Source organism: Desmodus rotundus, chromosome 4, assembly GCF_022682495.2.
Source record: "Desmodus rotundus isolate HL8 chromosome 4, HLdesRot8A.1, whole genome shotgun sequence".
NCBI lineage: Eukaryota > Metazoa > Chordata > Mammalia > Chiroptera > Phyllostomidae > Desmodus > Desmodus rotundus.
In genome coordinates this window covers 131117430-131138900 of record NC_071390.1, presented here as the reverse complement: position 1 = coordinate 131138900, position 21471 = coordinate 131117430, and the positions used below count along the sequence as shown (strand labels likewise).

Genomic DNA, 21471 nt, shown 5'->3' with positions numbered 1-21471 from the left:
AAACTTGACCTTTAGGGATCGTAAGTGTCTGGTGCCGCCTGGTGGTTAGAAAAACCAACATTTCATGAAGTCTACACACAGGCAACGGAATAAACTTGAGGAGCCTAAATTACTCGCTCATCCTCCATTCAGAGAAAGTGAATGTGCATGCTCTATCTCTTGAAGATCAGACTAGGAGAGGCTGAATGTGTACTTCACTCTGCAGGAATGGAATGAGGTTGGTTTTCTGTGGAGAACTCTACAGGCGGTGTCTTCATTTAGTGTGGAAAGGGGAGAAAAAGGGAGTGTCTCCAAATGTCAGATATAATTGATTTATCAGAAATGTTCCTGAAACTATGCCTGCCTTTGGCTCTGAAGGAAGCTAGAATGTAGCTCTTCACTCAGCCAAGCTGATAGGAGAATCTGAGCCTCCATTCCCACTTTTGAGGGACTTAAGACATTGGTATCTGCCCCCCCACCCAAAGAAATACTTTTATCAGAACCAACATGTATGTGTGTCCCATACACTCTGCATACCTGTATTTTCAAACTACTTATTGTGAATTCCTGGAACAAAGTTGTGCTTGAGTATTACTGCCCAAAGCAGCATAGTGGTCTTTCACTTAAAATGTAATTAAGTGCCCTGGCTGGTGTGGCTCAGTAGATTGAATGCCAGCCTGTGAACCAAAGGGTTGCCGGTTTGATTCCCAGTCAGGGCACATATCTGGATTGCAGGCCACGTCCCCGGTAGGGGGCACGCAAGAGGAGACCACACATTGATGTTTCCCTCTCTCTCCTTTCCCCTCTCTCCAAAAAATAAAATCTTTTAAAAAAAGTGTGATTAAGTCACTGATGCTTGGCCAACATGGTGGCAGCTTATTATCTTCATCCTTCAGGTAGTTTGTACATTTTTAACTGGAAAGGAAAGGTACCATGCCAGATGTTCTCACAGCCATCCTTGGCTACAGCATGCCTGGTGTACATTAACAAGCTGAGGGTTAAGAGTCCAATGCCATATAGCTAAGACTTTTCAACAAGGTTCAGATTCTGACTCTTCTCAAATCTGTAGCCTTTACATTTGATATCATGAAGTTTTCTCTAACATGTAATTGTTACTTCTAAAGCCTTCAAAAATCTTGAAATTAGCCTTTAAACTGTTAATAGAATCTCTCCCACACCTGTTACTGTTTTGAGCTTTGGCCACTAGATGGTGCTTATAGGAAAATGAAACATCTTTTAAGTTTCTGGGAGAAACTGAGTTGTTTGGGCTTAGTGTTTGAGAATGAGTGAACACTTGTTGCTAGGCAATATTTAACATTATTTGCAGTTACAAGTTCATGTCACTTAAGGCACAGGAGGCCTATACATGTGGTAATGAGGGAAAATGAGCAAGATCTGCTATGGGATGGGGTAGATGGTGGCTAGTTAGGTGTCCTAACAAAAGAAAACAAAAGTCATACAAATTAAACCTCGATGCTTTGAATTTGAGTTGGATTTGACCAATAGTTAGATCAAAAAAGATGAAGTGCAGGGTTTTGTAGCACAGCTTACATCAAGGAGCTGAAACAAAAGCTTTATCTGACTATACTGAGGTTAGTAGTTTTTATGACATACTAATTACACCCAGGTGTAGGACAGGGACATAATCTTCCTTTTAACATCTCGTGATTATTGAAAAAGTGTAATAAGAGGTAACTAAGAATGACTTTACCAGATAGAGAAATTTAAGAGCTCACAACTCTGGTTTTTTACTTCCAGGAACTTCTGAGTTATGGATGAAATGAGAACCTCTCCCCTTTCTCTTGACTCTTCAAGTACAACCTTCAGAGCAGAGAAAATGCCAGAATTGTTGACCTTATTGTGTTACACACAGTGGGGGAGTAGAAAAGCATAGGCCTAGTGAACTGGTTTCTCATTTAATCAGAAACAGCTTAGTTTATTGGGCAAGAGGACACCGCAGAGTGAAGGGGGCAACTTAAGCAACCACTGAAAAGCAACGAGGGGAGGGGTGCTTTTGCTCTTCGGGCTACAATCTCTTCTGCAGTTCAGCATAGAAAGGGCTTACCTTTGTAGCCTAGAAGTTTGCTTACAAAATAAAAGTGCCATTCATAGTTTGACTATATCCTCAGCAACATAGGCCTGGTGCAGTATATAGAATATAAGGTGTTTGGTAAGAGGGAGGGTGTGGGAAAGGTGGGCAGAGAGATGTGAATAAAGGGCAAGGAGAACTGGAACTGCAGCTCCAGAGGTCTAAAAGCATTGTGCATAGAGTGTGGTTGAGCCAAGCTCTTTATAGAATGTTATTCTGCATCCTTCCCCCATCCACACTTACTTTGTGGGACAGGGACCAACCTTGTTATATAATAGCCTCTAGCCGCCTCTGATCTATCAAGGTGCCATAATTTTGAAGGGGAAGTTTTCAGTGAACTGAAATGGTATTCAATGTACAGCACTGCAAGTATGTAACTGATTTTGAGCCAGATGTGAAATCATTGTGCCACACCTGGGTGTTCCATTGCCAACTAAAAGTTCTCATTTATATAAAGCTACTTGTTGGAAAGGGCGGTGAGTGGATATCTAGACTCATAATTAATCTTCAAATTAACACATTCCATCTCTTCACCAGCAGTGGAGGTGCCAGCGCCTGCTAGATTGTTCTGCAAGTCAGATGGTATCAATCTGTGATCTTAAGAATTCAGGTACAAGGATATTCAAAGTGAGCCATACCCTACAGTCTCCAGGTGGAAAGACAAGTCATCTGCAAAACTGAAAGGTATTGTGTAGAAACATCATTAGTTTTTCAGATACCAGAACTGTTTACCCATAAGTTGGGCCAACAGTGCGGGGGGAGGAGGGGGACCAAAAAACAAAAACTAAACTAAGAAGGAAGTTCATTTGATAGGTACAGTTGATGGGAAAGTTTGGCCAAACATATTAGGAAGATGAGCTAATTTTATCTGCCACACCTCAGCACATACTGATTCAGAAAATCAGATCTCTCTTTTATGTAAGTACTGTGGCTGTCTCAAGCAGACTGTCTAGACTACGTGTGTAACAATAAGGCAGAGTCTGTATCCAAAATCAAGTAATATTTTTAAAGAGATTGAATGGAAAACAAAAAGCTTATTGCCTGATACCAGTGGAAATAGGTTCAGATGGCTCAATTCTTGCTTTTCCAGTCTACAGTGGGGTAAGTGATTTTTTCTTATCGAAGAGGATTAGCCCTGCATGGTTTCATAGTCAGCCAGACCTTGAAAACCTACGAGTGTTACTAGCACTTGAGAAAAGGAACCTGTTGAAGTAAAATGCCAGATCAGGGGATGGCAATGCATTTGACCGGTAGTATGTGTTTGTGATTAGCTTTCCCTGGGTGACTGAGCGGAGGCCAGCCTGCTTACTAGAGTTTGCTCCCCGCTCCCATTAAAATTATTACCATTACACTTCCTTTAACCTGGGGACTAAAGAGGGGAAAAAAGGAATAAGAACAAGACTACACATTTCTCTTATATCAAATAATCCTGCCTAATTTGATTTTTAAATACTGTTCAAGAAACATCTACAACCCAATGCAGAATTTGTTTTTACAATGAGTTCTCGGGTAAAGATATTAAAATATTTAAATAAGGAATAATTTTTGTACTTGGTGACTGCAGTGGTTTCACACACAATGTTTAATATATAATTGGTATGTTAATGTCATGTTCTGGTGTCAGCTAGGGAGTGGGCACCCTACCCATCCACCCCCTCCAACTACTGGTCACTAGCAGATTTCTCTCCTTACAGATTATCTTGGAAGGGATCACTCTTTACTCATAATTTCATCATTTTAATCTAAGTAAAGACAGACTCTTGCCGGCATGGTCATCCAGTTGCTCTAAACTTCTCTCCAAGAATTGAAGGGTTCAAGAGGCAGGGACCGTTCCTTCAGACAGAAGCCTGTTACCATTCTTCGACAGAGGGGCGCCCCAAGGGCTCTGCACCGCATGCAGCTGATGCCGCAGTAGCGTTTCTGTGACCTCCCTAGTATGGGACTCAAACAACGATGGAAATAAGCAAAGACTGTAGACAAGAAGTAAAAGGGAACTTCAAATGTATGCTGATGCCCCAAAATAGAAATAAATTTGAAACCTGTCCCTTGACTATAAAAACTGCCCCTAAGAAGTGACTGCTAATCTAGCCTGTCACAAATGGGATTAGCAATCACAGACTCAACTGGCAGAGCTGCGTGTGTTTGTATATGGGTACAAGTCCCTGCAGATTTTTGTTTTCCAGACATAGAAACCCTGGGTAATTCTGAGAAGACTGGATTCTGATCTGCGGCTAATGACGCTGTTGTCCGGGACAGGATATGTACTTGTTCAGGGTTCATTTCCCATGGTCCAAAACACAACTCGGGACACAAGGTAAAGCAGAGCTTCACAATAAATAAAAAGGCGAGATGGACCAGAAAGTTATTTCAAGGTACCTTTAAATATAAATCGAGTCCCAGAGGCAGAAAAGTCATCTACCCAGTACTGGCACATCTTAAACATGATTAAGATTTGTAAATCAAAACCTCAGTGACAGTAAAGGGGGGTTTTGTTGATGTGTCTTGAGATGAGGAAAAAACATTTTAAACAGAATTCTGTGTTTACTCAAATTTCGCTTTGAGCTTAAAACTGGCTTAATTTTGATACCAAAACTTAAGTTTGAATAACCAATACATAAAACAGAATTGGCTAACTAGAAGTTTTTTCCCTCCAAAGCAGAACCCCAAATCAAAACAACTTATGTAAGGGATGCAGGTAACAGAAAAAGAGTCAAATAAAGCAACAGTGGTTCCTGAATATAAGGAAGGATGCCCACTTCTCTCTCTCAAGAGGCAGATGGTCAGCTGAAAAATAAAAACATTGTATCAATAGAACACACCAAAAAGAAAAAAAAAAGATGCAGCCATCTCTGTTCATGCAATACCAAATGTTTAAGGAAAAACCCCAAACTCCAAAACAACCCATAAAACTAACAAAAGGAAGGAAAATGTTGCCCAGATTTTATGACCTGATTGATGGTTGCGGGTCCTGACCGGGTGGTTCAGAATGTCATTCATGGGGCAGAGAGGTCTATAACACGAGATCACGTTTGTGAACCCCGAAGGTGATGGCCACCTCAGATTAGGGTACGTGCTGTCCTCGGTCCGTGAGCTCTTGGATAGCAGCTTCAAGAACATGACAGCTAAGAGGATCCCAACACGTGGCTACCTCGGGTCTTGGCCCCAGTTCTCTCTTTTACTCAGTTTCCTTTTTAGTATACTGTTTTTGGTAGTGACAAGTCACTTTAGTAACCACTATGGGCAGTGGTTTGTAAACAGACATTGACAAATACAAACAGCAGTGAAATATTTGAGCCAGACTTTAAAGAAAAGGAGGCGATGGTGGAAATGAGGTAACGCTTCCCCAACACGTGTGAACAGACAGCTCCTGCTCTTCTAATGCTCTATGTCCATTAGGAGAGAGTAGGGCTTGTCAACAGGATGGTTACATAAAGAAGAAGCTACAGAAGAGAAAAAAGAAAGGTTCAGATTCGAATTTAATTCTTAAGCTTAAAATAAAGAGCTCCTCTCTTAACTGTGAAAGAACAGCAGCGTGTCAGTTAAAGGGATGACTTCCTCTGAGCACGGGTTTGAGCAGCGGCAGCAGCAGCAGCGTTGGCAGCAAAGGCGAGGGAGGAAGAGGATGCCTCAGCTGGGTCTAGGGGCAGTGGGGCTCCGGGAACACTAATCGGGACAGGAGGGTATGGGAATGAGGGAGAAAGGTGGCAGAGATGGTATGTGAAGGACAGGACACCACGTGTTATCTGGGAGAAATTGGTGCGGCCCAGATGGTAGCATTTGAAGTCCACCAGACAAGGCAGGAAAGCATGAGACTCTTCCCTATTTCTTTTATCCAATGTAATTAGCATGGGTACATATGCATATCAAACAGTGACTAAAAGAACTCACAAAAGGGCACACAATGTTTGGGTAAAAAATATATTTCCCCCCACTTATGTCTTGGCACTAGTGAATTATGCATAGATTACCTGTCCACCACTCTCCTACCTTAACAGACACCAAATTACTGAGCATGTTTGCTACGTGATACTTTCATACTTGAAAAAAAGTGATATGCTTCACATCGGTACAATTTTAGTTTTTTAAGAAAAGACAAGTCTAACATGCAGCTTACATACATGACAATTCCGCATTAACACAAAGTAGATTACACAACAGTTTTAGAAACACACTGGTTATTTTCAAACAGCAAAATGACAGTGATCTACAACTACGGTGTAAGGCATATCAGCATATTTTAAAATTAAGAAATAGACAAAGTTCTAATGCTGTTCACAGCTTAATTTTCAATTTATTAAAAAAAATTCCCTTCATACCTACATACGATCCAGACTTTGCAGATCATTTCCACTAAAGAGTCATCACATATGTATTCTGTCAATGGAACCAAGACTTGACAGTTTCAAACACTTGCAAATGGGAAAGTGAAGGGGTCTGAACGGACAGTTTTGGTGGGACCACACAGAGACAGGATGACATGGGCTGGTAACATCTGAAAACCTGATTAAACGGTTTGTACGTGAAACACGTACAGATACGTCAAGGAAGTGAGGAAACCAAGTCAATTTGTTGAGGTGCACAAGATACGAAGAATAAGTTATTTTTATTGCTGGTGAGATTACAAAGTAGAGAAGGAAGACAAGTAACCTGTGCCCAGCTTTATGCTAAATGTTCCCCTGGCTATGATACCCTTTCTGGACAAAACCGTGACCCATTAATAAAGAGCCCAGACTGTAAAACATAACTTGTGAACTTCCAATAAATTCTCATAAATGTTTCTCCATCATACCCTTCTGCACGTACAACTACTACACGTATTTTAAGTCCAGGAGAGGCAAAAAGTTGGCCACTATGGTTGAACAAAAGATTTTTAGAGCTGTCTGGCTTTTAAAAAAGAGGCGATCGCTGCTGGCAGTTAGCACAAGGGCAAGGCCACTAGAGCAAGATCACAAAAAATGAAGCAGTCACAGTGGCAGCCTAGCATAAACATCTTTTCTTCTTGATTTTCTCCATTCCTCATTCCAGCTTTATTTACATAGTCAGAACCAAAGGCCCTCTGTAGCATCCAGTGACACCCACGATACTGTGTAGAACACACACTGGGACTACTGATTTCTGACTTCCATACTGGTATCAAGGAAATAATGACCTTATTTGTTTCTTGTGAAAAGGATATAAATGTATAAATGTGGCCACCTTAAATATACTTAGTTTTTCTTTTTAAACCAAAAGCTACTCAAACCATTACCTCCGTACCCCATTCCAGAAAGAAAAAAAATCCACCTATCCCATGTTTCTCTTAAAGTCAGAAAAATCTCAAAGGTTTCTTACTACCGTACTTACATGCAAAGGCGAAAGCACATCCAATTAGATTTGAGGGTATCATTTATTCCGTGCAGAGCCAAGGACTACTGTGAAAAAAGGCACAGATACAGAAAGGAAAGAAGGACAGCAATAACAAACTAAACAGGGCCGGGAGCAGGGGGAGAAAACAGTTCAGAAGCAATGCATTAAAATAAAAAGCTCTCTAGCCTTTATCTTTCTTTTGACTTCATTCCCTGACTCTCCATATGATTTATTTTACTGTGAAAAACTTCATGGAAAAAATGAATCAGTAATCTTGGAATCAAAGTCGGCTGGATGCCTTTCACAGCTAGGCTCACTTTAAAGAGGTTTTAGTGATACATTAAAAAATGATTTTAAGTGATGCATTTTTAGAATTTACAAAGCACAAAAATGGTCACACAAGCAGCGGTTGAAACAAGCACACAACAAAAATATTCAGGTTTTGTCTGGTGCAAGCGCACGAGCAAATCCAGCCCATGGTTAGACTCAGCGTGCCATCTGATACTCGGCTGCTCCACAGCTAGCATCACACTAGAATCATTAAAAGACAAAAGCAAACATGAAAACCTTGGCCCAGGTCCTCTCAAACCTGTCTCTGTACCACTATTGCTGCTCCTAGTGTGCAGTTTCTGACCCAGCTTAGTTTGGGCTTCGATGAACTGATTTCTTACTTTACCTACTTAAGCCTAAATCAGCTCATGGGAAACCATTCCTCCTTTGCCCCAAGAGAATGTTGAGGACCAAGAGGAGGAAAAGGTAATTTTTATTGGAATCAAGTAGAGACTTACTAATAAAAAAAAAAGTGTCTGTGTGCCAAGGGAGGTACAGGGTGTTCTATCCTATTTACTTTATATGTGAGTAATGAGTCCAGAAGGAAACTGCAGAAGGAAATAAAGTATCAGGTTCGTGAAAAATGGTATTCTTTGACGTAAGAAGCAGGAGACGATAGAGCTAGAGGGACAGCTAGGAGGGTTTTGTTATTAGAGGGGAAAAAATCAAGAAGATGACAGGATAAGCCTCACAAAGGAACAGTATGGAAAAGAGATTACATATGCCCTTTTCCATACAAATTTGGGGTGATGGGATGGGCCATGGACGTAAAGAGGACGTGAGTGAGCTGCTTGTGAGGAGAAAGGCGAGGAAATTCCTTCACGCCAACTGGATTTGAAAGACCAGCTGTTCTATTTTTTTCTTCCCTTTCTTGCCAAATACCGAAAGGACACTGCAAGGAGGCTGGATATGAAGCTGAATTCCTCCTTTCTGTGACTTGAGGTTTGTGTCACGCTCCTTCCCGTTTCTACCTGAAATTGACAAGGGCCCCTCAAATTTGCGCTGCAGATGACACATAATTTACAACACACTTTTTTGAAGAATCTCTGAACATTTAATCCTCATGATTACTGAAAAATGTTATTGGAAGTACCAACGTCCTGGCATTGGTCACTAGGCCCTCCCTCTCGGCCCACTGGGAGCGAATTCTGGTGTGTTTGGGAAAGCGTGCTAATTGGGAGTAGTAAGTGGTCTGTGCAGAGCCCATCACCCTCCGCGGATTCCGCTACTGAGCAACGCTGTATTATCCAACCTTTGAGACTGCTGATTATGAAACTATGACTGTGGTCGCTTTTTTCAGTGCAACCTGGATCCTCTCTCAGATATCGTAGTTTTATTACAGTTTGACTCGGCCAGAATTTGAGAGATAGGGGTTCAGACACATTTGTAAAGCCATAAGCAGACAGTCAGTCTGAACAGACTCGCAACCCAGACCAAATAATATTATAATAATGAGCAATCCATGCAAGTTTAAAAGTCGTATGAAGCTTACCCACTTGTCTGCCTACGTGCAAAGCTATCTTGGGTTTGGGGTAGGTGAGGAGAAGAAACAGAGTGAGTTCAGGACTTTTGCCATCAGTGAGATGAACAATTAAGATTAAAAGTAAGTTGCCATGGCTATTCAGGTTTATAGTTCAGCTGCTGAGGTGGTGAGTTTTCCTGTCAGACGTACATGTAGCAATTTACCCTCCTTCCCTCAGTCCAAAGCAACATACAAGTAACAGGCATGCTTCCTGCTGCCACTCAGAACAGGCATGAAAGGCAAATCATTGACTTCCCAGAAACAAAGTTCAGCTGCATAGAGCTTTTGCTGTTATTCCCTTGTTATTGGTATCTGGGGAAAGGTAAAAAAAAAAAAAAAAAAAAAAAAAAAAAGACACAGATGGCAGAGATACAATATTACTGCAAAAGCAGGTGAATGCGGGACCATCCTTGGCTTGCCAGGCTTTATGTGAAGCTTGCACTGCAAGTTAAAAAACAGAACAAAAAAGTTAGAAATAATAATAAACAAAAAAGAAAGGAAAATTAGGAGCGCCAGCACCAGCATTCGGTGATGGTGAATGCTCATGCAATGATTATGGAATCGACAGAAATTAAAACCAAAAATTTGAGTAAGCTATTCTACTTGACAAGCAAAAGCAACATTTTAATATTGAATTAAAGACCATGTGGTTAGTTTCCATTTGCACGTAATTTCGAATTCACAAGTGACTTCTTGAAACCGCTACATGTTCTAGTGGAAGAATTTATTGTTTTTTCATTTTCTCCAATAACACAAAACCATTATCTATTAGGTTAGATTTGGGCATCACATCTGTACTGAATAAAAGTTGCATCTTCCATTTTTGGGCTGGAGTAAGAGAATAAATGTGCCATAATGACTTTGAACAATTAACTTGGAGCTCTGAATACGGTGGATGGAGGACATGCTATTAATCTACTTGGGAAGGAAAAAAAAGGGACAATCATTATGCGGGTACAGCTACAGCCACGCCAGGAGCCACCCCATCTTGTAGGTTCAAAGCGCTGCCCAATCCCAGATCCGCATGACTATCTAGGCAAGTCCAAAACATGCACCTTCGCCCCTTAGCGAGAATCAATTAAAAACAACAACAACAACAACAACAACAACAAGATGAATGGATGATTTGTGTAAACTCTCGTTGTCAGATGCCAGGTACAATTTTAACAGGATGCATTTTAAAACTTTCTTTTGGGATGGATGTATCTTAACCAGCAAACACCTGCTGGCAATGGTGCAAAGCTTTCAGAAAAGAGGAACACTGTCCACTGAACAACTTACCCACGGGCAGTCCCACCACTGTGGTGTAGCCGCAAACAAGGAAAGTGACTTGGTGGCCAGAGATGGCAGGAGGTGGGGTCCAGCTAATAGCAGTGCCAGGGTTAGTTCTACTTTGTCTGTAATCTTAGGAAATGTTATATGATCTCATGCCACTACAGGTGAAGGAGAGGTATAAAGCCTTACCTATGTTAAAAAGGGAGCATGTCATTAAAATAGAAAACACAGAATTTAGAACTATTAGAAAAACTAAGTTAGGCTCGGAGATGGAAACATAGTTGGTGGATAAATAAGCATCTCTTTTCATGTTTTCTTCCTGGAACAAAGGCAGCTCCTAAGTGGCATGTATGGCGACTCCAGCATCTCCTCCGGCTACCTGAGGAGGAGAGTCTCCCATTTATTTTCAAAGTGCTGCTCTGCTTACCCTGGTTACTGTCTTTCCATGGTCCTCACTAACCAAAACTCTCCACTGGCAAGAAGGGGAGTGGTGCTTTTTTCTGTTTGTTCTGTTTTACTTTTCTACTTCAGGACTCCAGCTGGCAGTTAGTTGATTTCACTGTTCAAATGGTAACATGTAGAAAAGGCTAAGAACCCTGAAGTTACCAAAAAATACGTGCCATTGTCAGGCACAAAGCCTGGTGACTACTGTGCACCAAATTAAGTCTAATTCCATTAATAATACATGAGAACATATAAATAAGGCTCAAATAGAACTCACACATACTTCACATAACTTGAAAAGCATTACACATTGCGAAGGTCCAAGGTTGGGAAGAAAAATCAGCTAAAATACTCCATAGGGCAAGGCAATACCTCCCTACACTGGCAATGCTGGTACTAGACACATTTTTTTTAAATGGAGGCACAATACTGATCAGCTCTTGGCATTTTTATTGCTTAAAGGCACATCCAGTATACTTGAAATATCCTTAGAACATTGCTGGTCTTTTATAAACATTTTTAGTTCTAAAATATACCTTTATGTACGTTAGTGCTTCAGGATGAGAAAAACTTACTTTGGGTTTCCTAAGCTATGAGTCAGCAGCTTTTTCTGTTTCATTCATGCCGCAGATGTACACACACGCGCGCGCACACACACACACCCCTATACCTATTTTTATCTTGGGTTAGTTTGGACCAACAAGGGTATGATGCCAAATGGCCGTAAGTGTGTCTTCACCGCAAGACGCTGTCCCTCCGACATGAGTGACCGGCGCTCTTCCAGGTGCGTAGCTACACTGTGCCTCCTGGAAGCGGACTGCGAGCTAAGCAACCGCAGCTCTCAGACCTCGTCTAGCGTGACTAAATGCTCGGCCCTTGGAGTCCTTTCAGCACCTGGGTCTGCAGCAACCCCATTAAAATGACCCCTCACCTACACCAACTACTTTGTATCTCTTAGAAAATGTGCCTCCTCCTTGGCTCTCTTGACATATTTTCTGCTGTCTCAGAACTTGTAGAGTTCGGAAAGTGTAATGAAAAGTCTCCGCGCGTCACTGTAGCAGTATTTTGATTTCTGCCACGGGCCACGTAACCAGATCCTCTAGGGTGAGCCTGCTTGCTCACAAGGCTACGTGAACAAGCCTGATGGCAGGTCTCGGTTACCGGGCAGACTTGGGCCTATCTTCTATACACACGTTTTAAAATGTGCCTTTGCCTGCTCGAGTACCAACGTTTCTAGTGTTTACTTTTGTCAGCTTTCCCCCTAGAGCGTTAGCACCCCAGGATGAAGAGGAGGGTCCTGGGCACATTCTGAGCTGTCGTGCGCTGCCCTGGCCGCGGCGGACAGCATGCTGCGCGGGCTGGCCGTCCCGCCGCCACACCGCTTTCCCTCAAAGCCTCTTCCTGACCACTGTGCTTCCTGTCACACCAATAGCAACTGTCACAAAACCGCACCCTCTGGTCTTTAAGGGGATTTGACAGATAGTTTCAAGTCACCGGAGAATGTCAAGGAATGCCCGAGTCTCCCACTGGATTCAGGCAGCTGTCGTTGGAGTATCATAGGAAGTGGCCCACACAGGAGCAGAACCTGACCCTGTGGCACTTCACATCAAAGCCATATTTAAAAATGGTTTGCGTGTGTGGGTATGGGCGTTGTTGGGGGCGTCTTAACTGGATGGGACTGTGAGCCCATTTTCACAATAAAACAGTTCATCCTGTTGCTGAATTTAGAGGAAAACTAGTGGCCACTAGCAGTTCTTCCAAATCTTTCCTCTGGGGAACAATGACTGGTTTGTCAAGCCTTACAATGCAGAATAGAAAAATAATTTTAACAATCATAATTTTAGGATGCTCTTTACCAGGAGTCATGAGGATTGCCTCCACAGGGTAGTGTAGAGAAATAAGCCATCTTCTCAAAAGTCCTAGTGTTGGTGCAGAAGACGCTACTGGAGATGAAAGGTTACTCCAGTCCTGACTGCTTGACCATGAGGTCAAGTTTTATAAATTAGTATTTGTGTACCCTTTAAGAAATACTTTAAAAACCTTTATCGTCTTCCCTGTACTGTAGAGAAAACACTTGCTTTTATCTTTCTGGTAATAGACCAGTTTCCAGTCTGCAAATGGGAAAAGTGGAGACATGCAAGAGGAATAAATTGTTAGAGGCCCCAGTACATGGGGTGACACCTGCTTACTTTTTCTTATCCTTGTCTTTCTTGGTTTGCTGGGCCCCAGACTGCTGGGCCTGGGTCTGGAGTAACTGAGCTGCTGCTTTCTTCTTCTGGAAATTGTTCACCTCCTCCTCCAGCTCCTTCTTCTTGTCTTCCACTTTCTTCTTCTCTTCTTGGTGTGTCCGCTTTAGGAGGTCAAACTTCTCATGGAGCTGGAGAGAAAAAGAAGAGGACAAGCGTGATGAAGGGAATGAAAAGTGTATCAGTATAAGGTTATTTGGATCTGTTCAAAACCAAAGCTGCATCGTGGGGCTGCGCATGCTTTAACTGCGGGGGTGAGCGGCGTCTGGTGCTCCGGGAAGAGCCGAGCTGAGACGGGAAAAGCATCCCTCGGAGCCCTATTCTCTTCTGACACCTGGACCCTGTGGAGCTAAAGGTAATCCCTGCACACTCTTTCTGATAATAAAATACATTTCACTGTAAAAAGCTTAAAGAAGTAAATAAAAATCATCCATGCTTGTGATAAGAAATTCATCCCTGTGGTAAGAGTTGTTCTTTATATAATTATAATATGCATTTACTTAGAGACATATACAGTGACTACACATGAGTATGTTGAGAAGTTTCTGGCCCTTGACAAACTGAATTTTGAAAATTGCCACAATGCAGAAACAAAAACTGGAAGGGAGAAAGGAAGATATTCTTACTCGGTAATTCTAGATTTTCACCCAGCATCCGCTTGTCATTTAAAGCCAACTGTAAATAAGGCTCAATTTTCCTTTCTCTGCAGCCAAACTGTGTCGATTGCTTTCTATTTAAATAATCTCTAAGTTTCAGTCGTCTTTATGACAATAAATTAAAAAGGGATGGTGAGAAAATTATTTAGACAATTTCATTTGCAAGCACTCAAAACACTTATTATCATCAGAGGCAAGCCGATCACACACACACCTATTCTCTCTCTCAGTGGGATGAGTGTTATAGCGGAAATCCATGCGAACTTCTAGGAAGCAGTTCACTGGGCCCGGGCACCAGGAATGCGATGGAGTCAAAGGGAAGCCGGAGTAGAGTGCAGGCCCACAAAGGGGGCGTGAGCACAGGGGTGGCATACAGAGACCACCCCATCAGTGCTGACGGGCCACCCATTGTTTAGCTCACTGCGTTACTTGGCTGATAGACTGAGACAACAATCATAGTTCCAGAATCTCAAATCTCGAATTTCAGACTTGGATACTGAGGAAACGGAGAGGCACAAAGACAGTGGGGCCAGGGCTGGAGACCTAAGATCTCGTTTTAGTTTCAGCTGTGCTACTAACTAGGTATACGACTGCATGAATTGCTTAACCTTTGTGACTCTCAGTTTTATCATCTGTAAGATGGGGGAGAGGAATATATGATCTACTTTTCCCGCGACATTAGCATGCACGCATGTGGTAAAATGTTTGTCGAAGGTACTTAGAACAGCACGAAGTCTCATAAAATGTCAAGTATTAATAAAACGCCGTGCTTATTTCTCTCCCTTGATAAAGGGCAGATAGATGCCTTACCTCTTTCTCTGCCTCTTTAAGTTCAGCTTCTTTCTCCTTCACTCTCATAACAAACATTTGTCTCATTTCTTCTTCTTTCTTCTGAAGTTCTCCCAGAAATTCGTTCCTTTTTGCTTCGTATGTCTCCTGAAGGCTATTCAAAAGTCACAAAGACAGTGTCGTTGAAATGGCGTAGGAAATTTCAGTTCACAGACTTTCTACCCACTCTCTTCCAAAAAGTAGACAAAGCTGCCACTTACCATATTAAAGGCACGTAAAACAGCACCGTCTTCTTTTTAGTTACGTGGTGACCAGAAAGAAAGTGCACCAAGACCCAGAGCTGAATCAACAGTCACAGTGCAGCACTCACAGGCTGTGTCTACTGGCCACGTTTTATTCTACACATATTCACACAGGGAAAGGTGGGCTGGGCTGGCTGATATGTTCTGGATCAGTACACCAGGTAGCCACCAAAGATATGATGAAGAGTTTTAGAAGGTGGAGGTGGTGGTGTGTAGGGAAAGAAATGTAGGGGTACCAGAGCCAGACAGATCAAGTTTTCGATTCTGGCCACAGCGACTTACTGACTGATCTGGGCAAGGACACGGCCTCTAGGCCTCAACGCTCCCTGTGTGAGATGTGGATACAACAGCACTTACCTTCCAGGGATATGACCGGGGATTCAATGGGGGAACCACAACTAAAGCTTTCAGTGCTTAACCCATGTGACCCTCCCCCACTCGTCTCCCTCCAGTCTCCGGTTTAGAAACGGACTCAGTGAACCATCTAAAGAGACAACAGTATATCTAAAGATGTTACACAAAGTTACTACTTTTAACATTGTATTACCATGTATAAATAGAGCAGGGAGGAGTTTTATTTTTATTTTAAACCCCATCCTCCTTCTGACTGTCTACAGAATGTAGAGCCCAATATATTAAATCAAATGCCATGAATCAGCTTTATCTCGAAGTCAGAACAAACATATTTACAGAAATATCACCTTTGGTAACACAACTTAAAAACAACACACCCACACCCGTACAGAAACATTTGCTGACATTTTTATAAGGTGCTATTGCTATTTCTCCCTGCAATTCCCTAAAACAAGAGTTGTCACAATAACATGAGCCTGCTGAATTATCCACCTTTACTGTGGACCAAATTCATCCAAAGTGCTGACTCCACACTAGTCAGCACCTCTGGATGACCCCAGACGCCATGCAGAACCACCCCCAGCATTCGCAGTTGTTCTTTAGAAAAAGAAAGGGGGCATTCAGGTGGTGGGACTGCTCGTGCATGTAGACATACAAAGAACTGAACAATTAGCCCTGGCTGGTGCAGCTCAGTGGAACAAGTGCTGGCCTGCGAAACAAAGGGTCACTGGTTCGACTGCCAGTCAGGGCACATGCCTGGGTTGTGGGCCAGGTCCCTGGTAGGGGGGTGTGTGAGAGGCAACCACACATTGATGTTTCTCTCCCTCTTCCTCCCTTCCTTCCCCTCTCTCTGAAAATGAATAGATGAAATCTTAAAAAAAAAAAAAAGAACTAAACAATTAGAAAATGTCTTAATTAGGATTGTTTCTACTTCTACAACCAATGCTTTTACTGGATGATTAAAAGTAAGTTCTGCTCTCAAGAGTATCAACACCTACCCATTAATGGGGAGTCCTGTGTTTTGAGCTTCCAGAGGTACATTTAGCTTCCATGTTACTTTATGAGACTAAAACAAGTTTGGCCAACATTAACGTTGGTTAATATTAACAGCAATATTTGGACTTTAACATTTAAGATATACAGCCATAGAGATATAAAAATATGTCAATAGTAGAACAAAGTAATGCATGAATTTAATTTTGTTAGTTTCTGAAAAACCCTTCATCACCATTATTTTGGGGCAGAATTGCCAAAGGCAAAAGATGGCTTGTCCCTGCCACGAAATTTTGGGGGAAATTTGGTTTTTGATGATCTTAGGATAATAAATACATCTTGTCTTCTTTCTCACGAGCAGTGGAACACGTTTTATAGAAACACTACCAAGAAATACCACCCAAGATGTGTTCCGGAGATCACTAGTTCAAGATATCTTAAACGGAGGGGTTCCCAAATCAAGACGCTACGTGGGATCTCCCTTTAGGACAGACAGCGCACAGGGCTCCCGAACCCAGCAGCGTATCAGGGTCGCCTGGGCATGCTTTATTGGGCTTTTGTACCCAGTTCCTCGCTCCACTCCTGGAGATGTGGGTTCAGGATGCCAGCTTAAGGCAAACTAACCTGTTATTTTTAAATGCTCCCTAAGTAATTTGATGTAACCAGTTTGCCATCCACTGCTTATTTTAAATGCTCCGAAAAGTCTTTCAGTAAAGACCCTATTTTAAGTTGATTGACTTAGAACTCCCCAGAGATGTTTAATCAGGGAAACTTTAAAAACGTAATCCACAGTCCCCTGGCTGGGTGGCTCAGCTGGCTGGAGCGTCGGCCCGTACACTAAAAGGTTGTGGGTTTGATTCCTGCCAGGACACACACCTGGGTCTGATCTCTGGTCAGGGTGTGCATGGGAGGCAACTCTTTCTCTCCCTTCCCCTCTCTCTAAAATCAGTAAACATATCCTCAGATAATCCACAGAGAGAATGTGCTTTGGGCAATGCTACCCAGAATACTGAGAACTCTCCAGATGACGCTGCCTTACCTCGTCCCAGACACAACCCACCTTGTGCTCCAGTTTCTGGGGACATATGTTCACACCATGTGTCATGACCCAGTCAAGGGTCTTAACCAATATGCTCAAAGGAAAAAGTTTGAGAGAATAGGATAGAAAATACCAGAGTGCAGTACAAACAATAAGAGCAAGTATTGCTTCATGAAATGTGTACACTTGAATCATAACATAGAACAGATTTTACAGGAAAGGTTGCAGCCTTGAGTTGGAAAGCGGTGTCCTAGGGGAAGACTAGGGAGCAACGCTGCTGCTGGCCAGGTGGCCTCGGCCAGGAGTCCGGTAGCGGTTTGACATCCTGGCTGGAACAGGAAAGTGGGCTCAATTAACGCTACTCATTAGGTCACTCTGTCCTAAGAAGTCTGACATTGGAAATGATCAACAACATATAAGAAAGAAAGAAATAAAACCTTATTCCAAGGAGTCACAACTATAGTAAGTGACTTAGAAATGACTCAGAACCACCACAGCATTCACACTCAGTGTTCCCCAGGATCCTCTGCCAACTGAAACGTAAACGAGCTACTAGCATCCCCTCCCAGTGCTTCCAGTCAGTGAAGTCCAGTAGAAGGAACTGGTTCTGTACTATCCACTCACAGATACCTAAAGGGCTAGTATCCTTTGCAATTTTTAGCTCTTCCAATTTAATTTTTAATTGCAGTTATGAACACTCTTTCTAAGTGAGAAATGCACAATTTTTCATAAGGTTTTAGGCTGGTTTGAAACTAGGATTTTTTCTTCTTGTTTTTCTCCTAATAGGCCTTGGTTGAGGCAGGTTTTGTTCATGGAAGTCAAGGGAAGGGAGAATGAATAGACACTTCAGGTCATCCTTCATTCTAACAATTTACACAGTACAATCCCCTCTGAACATGTCATAAGCTCCTGGAACCACCTCGTGGGGGGCATGCCAGGGTGTAACCTATCACCTTTGTTCATGGAGCAATTTACACGTGGGAATTCACGAATCCTCACAACCGCCCCAGGAGGTCGGTATTGTCACCTTCCACGTCACAGATGGAGAGACCTGGACACGGAGTGCTTAGCAACCTGACCAGTTCACACAATGAGGAAGTGACAGTGGGGAGCTGCACCCAGGCCACCTGGCTCAGAGGGGAGCTCTGCCCACTGCACTGCACTGCTCGGCTGCCGAACCGAGGCCTGCACACTCTTAACAACAACAACAACAAATGTGTCTTGCAGGCCTGAAAACTTTGTGGTCTCTTGAGAGAAGGGTGGTAACCGCGCACTTTCTGTGGCCTGACAGGCGGAGTCAAGGAGAAGGGGGTACCCTGAGATGAGGAAGGAGTGGTTCAGACAGGGACTGCTAGGCAAGGGCAGTGGCATCGCAGGAGGAAAAGCAGGCACAAGACCAGTCCCCACTCATGCCCTATACCCATTCCCTCTGCTCCAAATGCCAGCCAGAAAGGGGAAGTGGGGCCATGGGACAAGGGCACCAGGGAGCTCTGGTTGGGTTGTTACCTGGCCCATTATACAGAAAGTCCTTTTACTAGAACTGACTGTCTCCTGATCTAGTCCCACTCCTTGTTTACAGGTGAGGAAACTGAGGCCCAGACAGGTTGAGGAGCTGAGTAACAGTAGGGTCCAGACTTGAACCCAGACTTCGGACTCTTCGCCCAAGCTCTCCGGCCCTGCTTGCTTGCCTGGATCCAGATGAGGGAGAGGGCCAAATGAGTTCGATTTTACCGCGGTTTTTTCGTTCTGTCTCTAGGTATGGGGAAAAAAACCTTTCTGAAAAAACAAAGACAGCCTCTCCCACACAAAATCCATTTTTCATCAGGTTCAGAAAGCACAGAGTAGGCCTGATTTTGTAGGGACTCTTTTTTGGTCGATGCATTTCAAGGTTCAGTTAGCTAAACTTGCTGGCATAAAAAGGCATTTTCTACCCTGACTCACGAAGTGACCGTTCAGCTGGTTGAAGAATGCCAGTTTTGCAAGCCCCCAGGGCGGGACTAAAGGATGCAAACTGGGTCAGAGGTCACCATCTGCTGGGGTCTCCATCCTTTCCCACCAACATTCGCACACAGGCTCATGGCACTCCACAGAGATGCTGTACCAGGAGACCAGCCCAGACTTGACCAAACCACCTTGGTAGCAATTCAAGAAAATAAACCCTCCACCACTCCAATGGCAGCTCAGATCCCAGGGGCAGAGTCTGCCACACCACCCACAGGCTGCCTCTGGCACCATGCCAACCAGCCCCTATGTACTGGAGTGTGAGTTACAGGGCTTGCCACAAAAGAGGAGGAAAACAGTCTTCCCAGGACCTGTGGCCCCCCGGTCGGTGGAGACTCAGAGCCCAGACACACCTCACATCTATACTGAAAAACTGCAAAGGCTCAGTGTGGACAAAGCAATGCCCTCCTGTGAGCCTGCCCTAACTGTCCACCTTCCAGTGACGTTTCACCAAGCCAGGTACTTTGCCCCAGAAGAACCCCCAGCCCCCACCCCGGGCTCTGACAGGGCCTGGGCCTTTGCTAAACCTCTAATTCTACATTGATTTCAATAGTTTCCCCTTCGTATTTTGCCTCTTCATCATCATCCATCAAGGACGTGGGAAAATCCTTAAGAGATTTTCTGTAATTTATCCCCTTTCCTAGTCATTTGTTATTAGAATTGTATAGAGCCACTCAAAGCTAGTAGAACACTTCAAAAAAAGCGAGACTTGGGAATTCAAACCTATTTGGCAAGAATGAATGAGGCAAACTGTAGGGAGCAGTCACATCTTTGTAAATGCCTGGGCCAGCCTCTGGGCCTCCCTGATGAAGAGGACTAGTTCAAAACTCACCCCACCCCTTCACTTCCTACTTATAGGACCTTGGGCAGGTTGCTTACACATTCAGTTCCTTAGTTTCCTCATCTGTAAACTGAGGATGATAATGACATCAACTGCATTGACGGTGGAGATAATGCAAATAAAGTGGGTATCAGAGGGACCTGGCAAACATTATGCTAAGTGAAGTAAGCCAGTCAGAGAAAGACAAATACCATATGATCTCACTCATATGTGGAATCTAATGAACAAACTGAACAAGGAGAACGGGGACAGACTCAGAGATGGAGAGCAGGCTGACAGCTCTAGGGGGGCGGGGAGCGGTGGGGAGAGGTTACTGGGTGGAGGGACTGAGCAAACAGGAAAAAGGACACATGGACACGAACAACAGTGTGGTGACTGCGGGGGGTGAGGGGAGGCAGGCATAAGGGGACTAAATGGTAATGGAAAAAATACAATAAAAAAATGAAAAATAAAGTGGTTACCACAATGCCTGGCAATATATGAGTTTAATCTGCCCCCAACAGGTGCTTCCCTCCTAATACTTCAACCCAACAAGCATTTCTGTGACGCACCAACACACCGCCTTCGCCACTGTCTTGGAAACACCCGATTGCCACGTGGCCTCCTACCTGAAGGGTTTGCTGTCAGGGTCAGTGTCCTTGAACCCCATCTCCTCGAGCTTACAGCGCCGATACAATTCATAATGGCGAGTGTGGGTCTGTTCCCGCAAATCTTCCATGTTCACGCGGATCAGCATCTCCCGAAGTTTCACAAAATCACAATGGTTTTCATTCTCAACTGCAAGGGATGGGGGAGGGGAAGTGGGGGGTGAGGCTGCTATCAGCAATAATGTCACTGAAATCTGAAGTGATGTTTCCAAGATGTTGTTACCAATGCTCCTGAAATCTCTGAGGACTCAAAGCCACCCTAGGATCCCTTACTAGATTGACCTTACTCCCCCACTGAAGGCAAGATTTCTGGCACGGACCATAATACTGAGGACAGGAGCAACTGCCCAGTGCCTGCTCAGCGCAGGGCACTGTGGGAAGAGATATACAAATAATGTCTTCACTCTTCATAATAATTCTGCCAAGTAGACACTGTGACTCTTGCTTTGCAGATACAGAAGCATGGCTTTGCTCAGTTACAGGTAGCAGAGTCTACATTCAAACACCATGACGTCTGGCTTCAATGACAGGCCTGTTTCTACCCCTCCATGCTGTCTGGAGCCGTACACGGCTTTTTTTACATACCATCTCTTTTAATTTGATCCATGCTATGAAGAA

General features: G+C 43.4%; 1 protein-coding gene across 5 annotated transcripts in view; it reads right to left on the bottom strand.

Moving 5' to 3' along the window:
- Window positions 1-4429: 4429 nt before the first annotated feature.
- Window positions 4430-21471, bottom strand: part of SEPTIN11 (septin 11) — a 105947-nt gene continuing 88905 nt past the window's right edge. For 3 of the 5 annotated variants that reach the window (XM_053922600.2, XM_024579310.4, XM_045184971.3), the window contains exons 7-10: window positions 20815-20983; window positions 14698-14830; window positions 13175-13362; window positions 5984-9707 (exon numbers count right to left, since the gene is read on the bottom strand). In XM_053922600.2, the coding sequence (XP_053778575.1) occupies window positions 9692-9707; window positions 13175-13362; window positions 14698-14830; window positions 20815-20983 (506 nt within the window). In that variant the 3' untranslated portion in view covers window positions 5984-9691. Of the gene's footprint in view, window positions 4853-4918; window positions 5509-5983; window positions 9708-13174; window positions 13363-14697; window positions 14831-20814; window positions 20984-21471 lie in introns of those variants that run through there. The other 2 variants (XM_045184962.3, XM_045184958.3) reach the window with 2 other exon arrangements.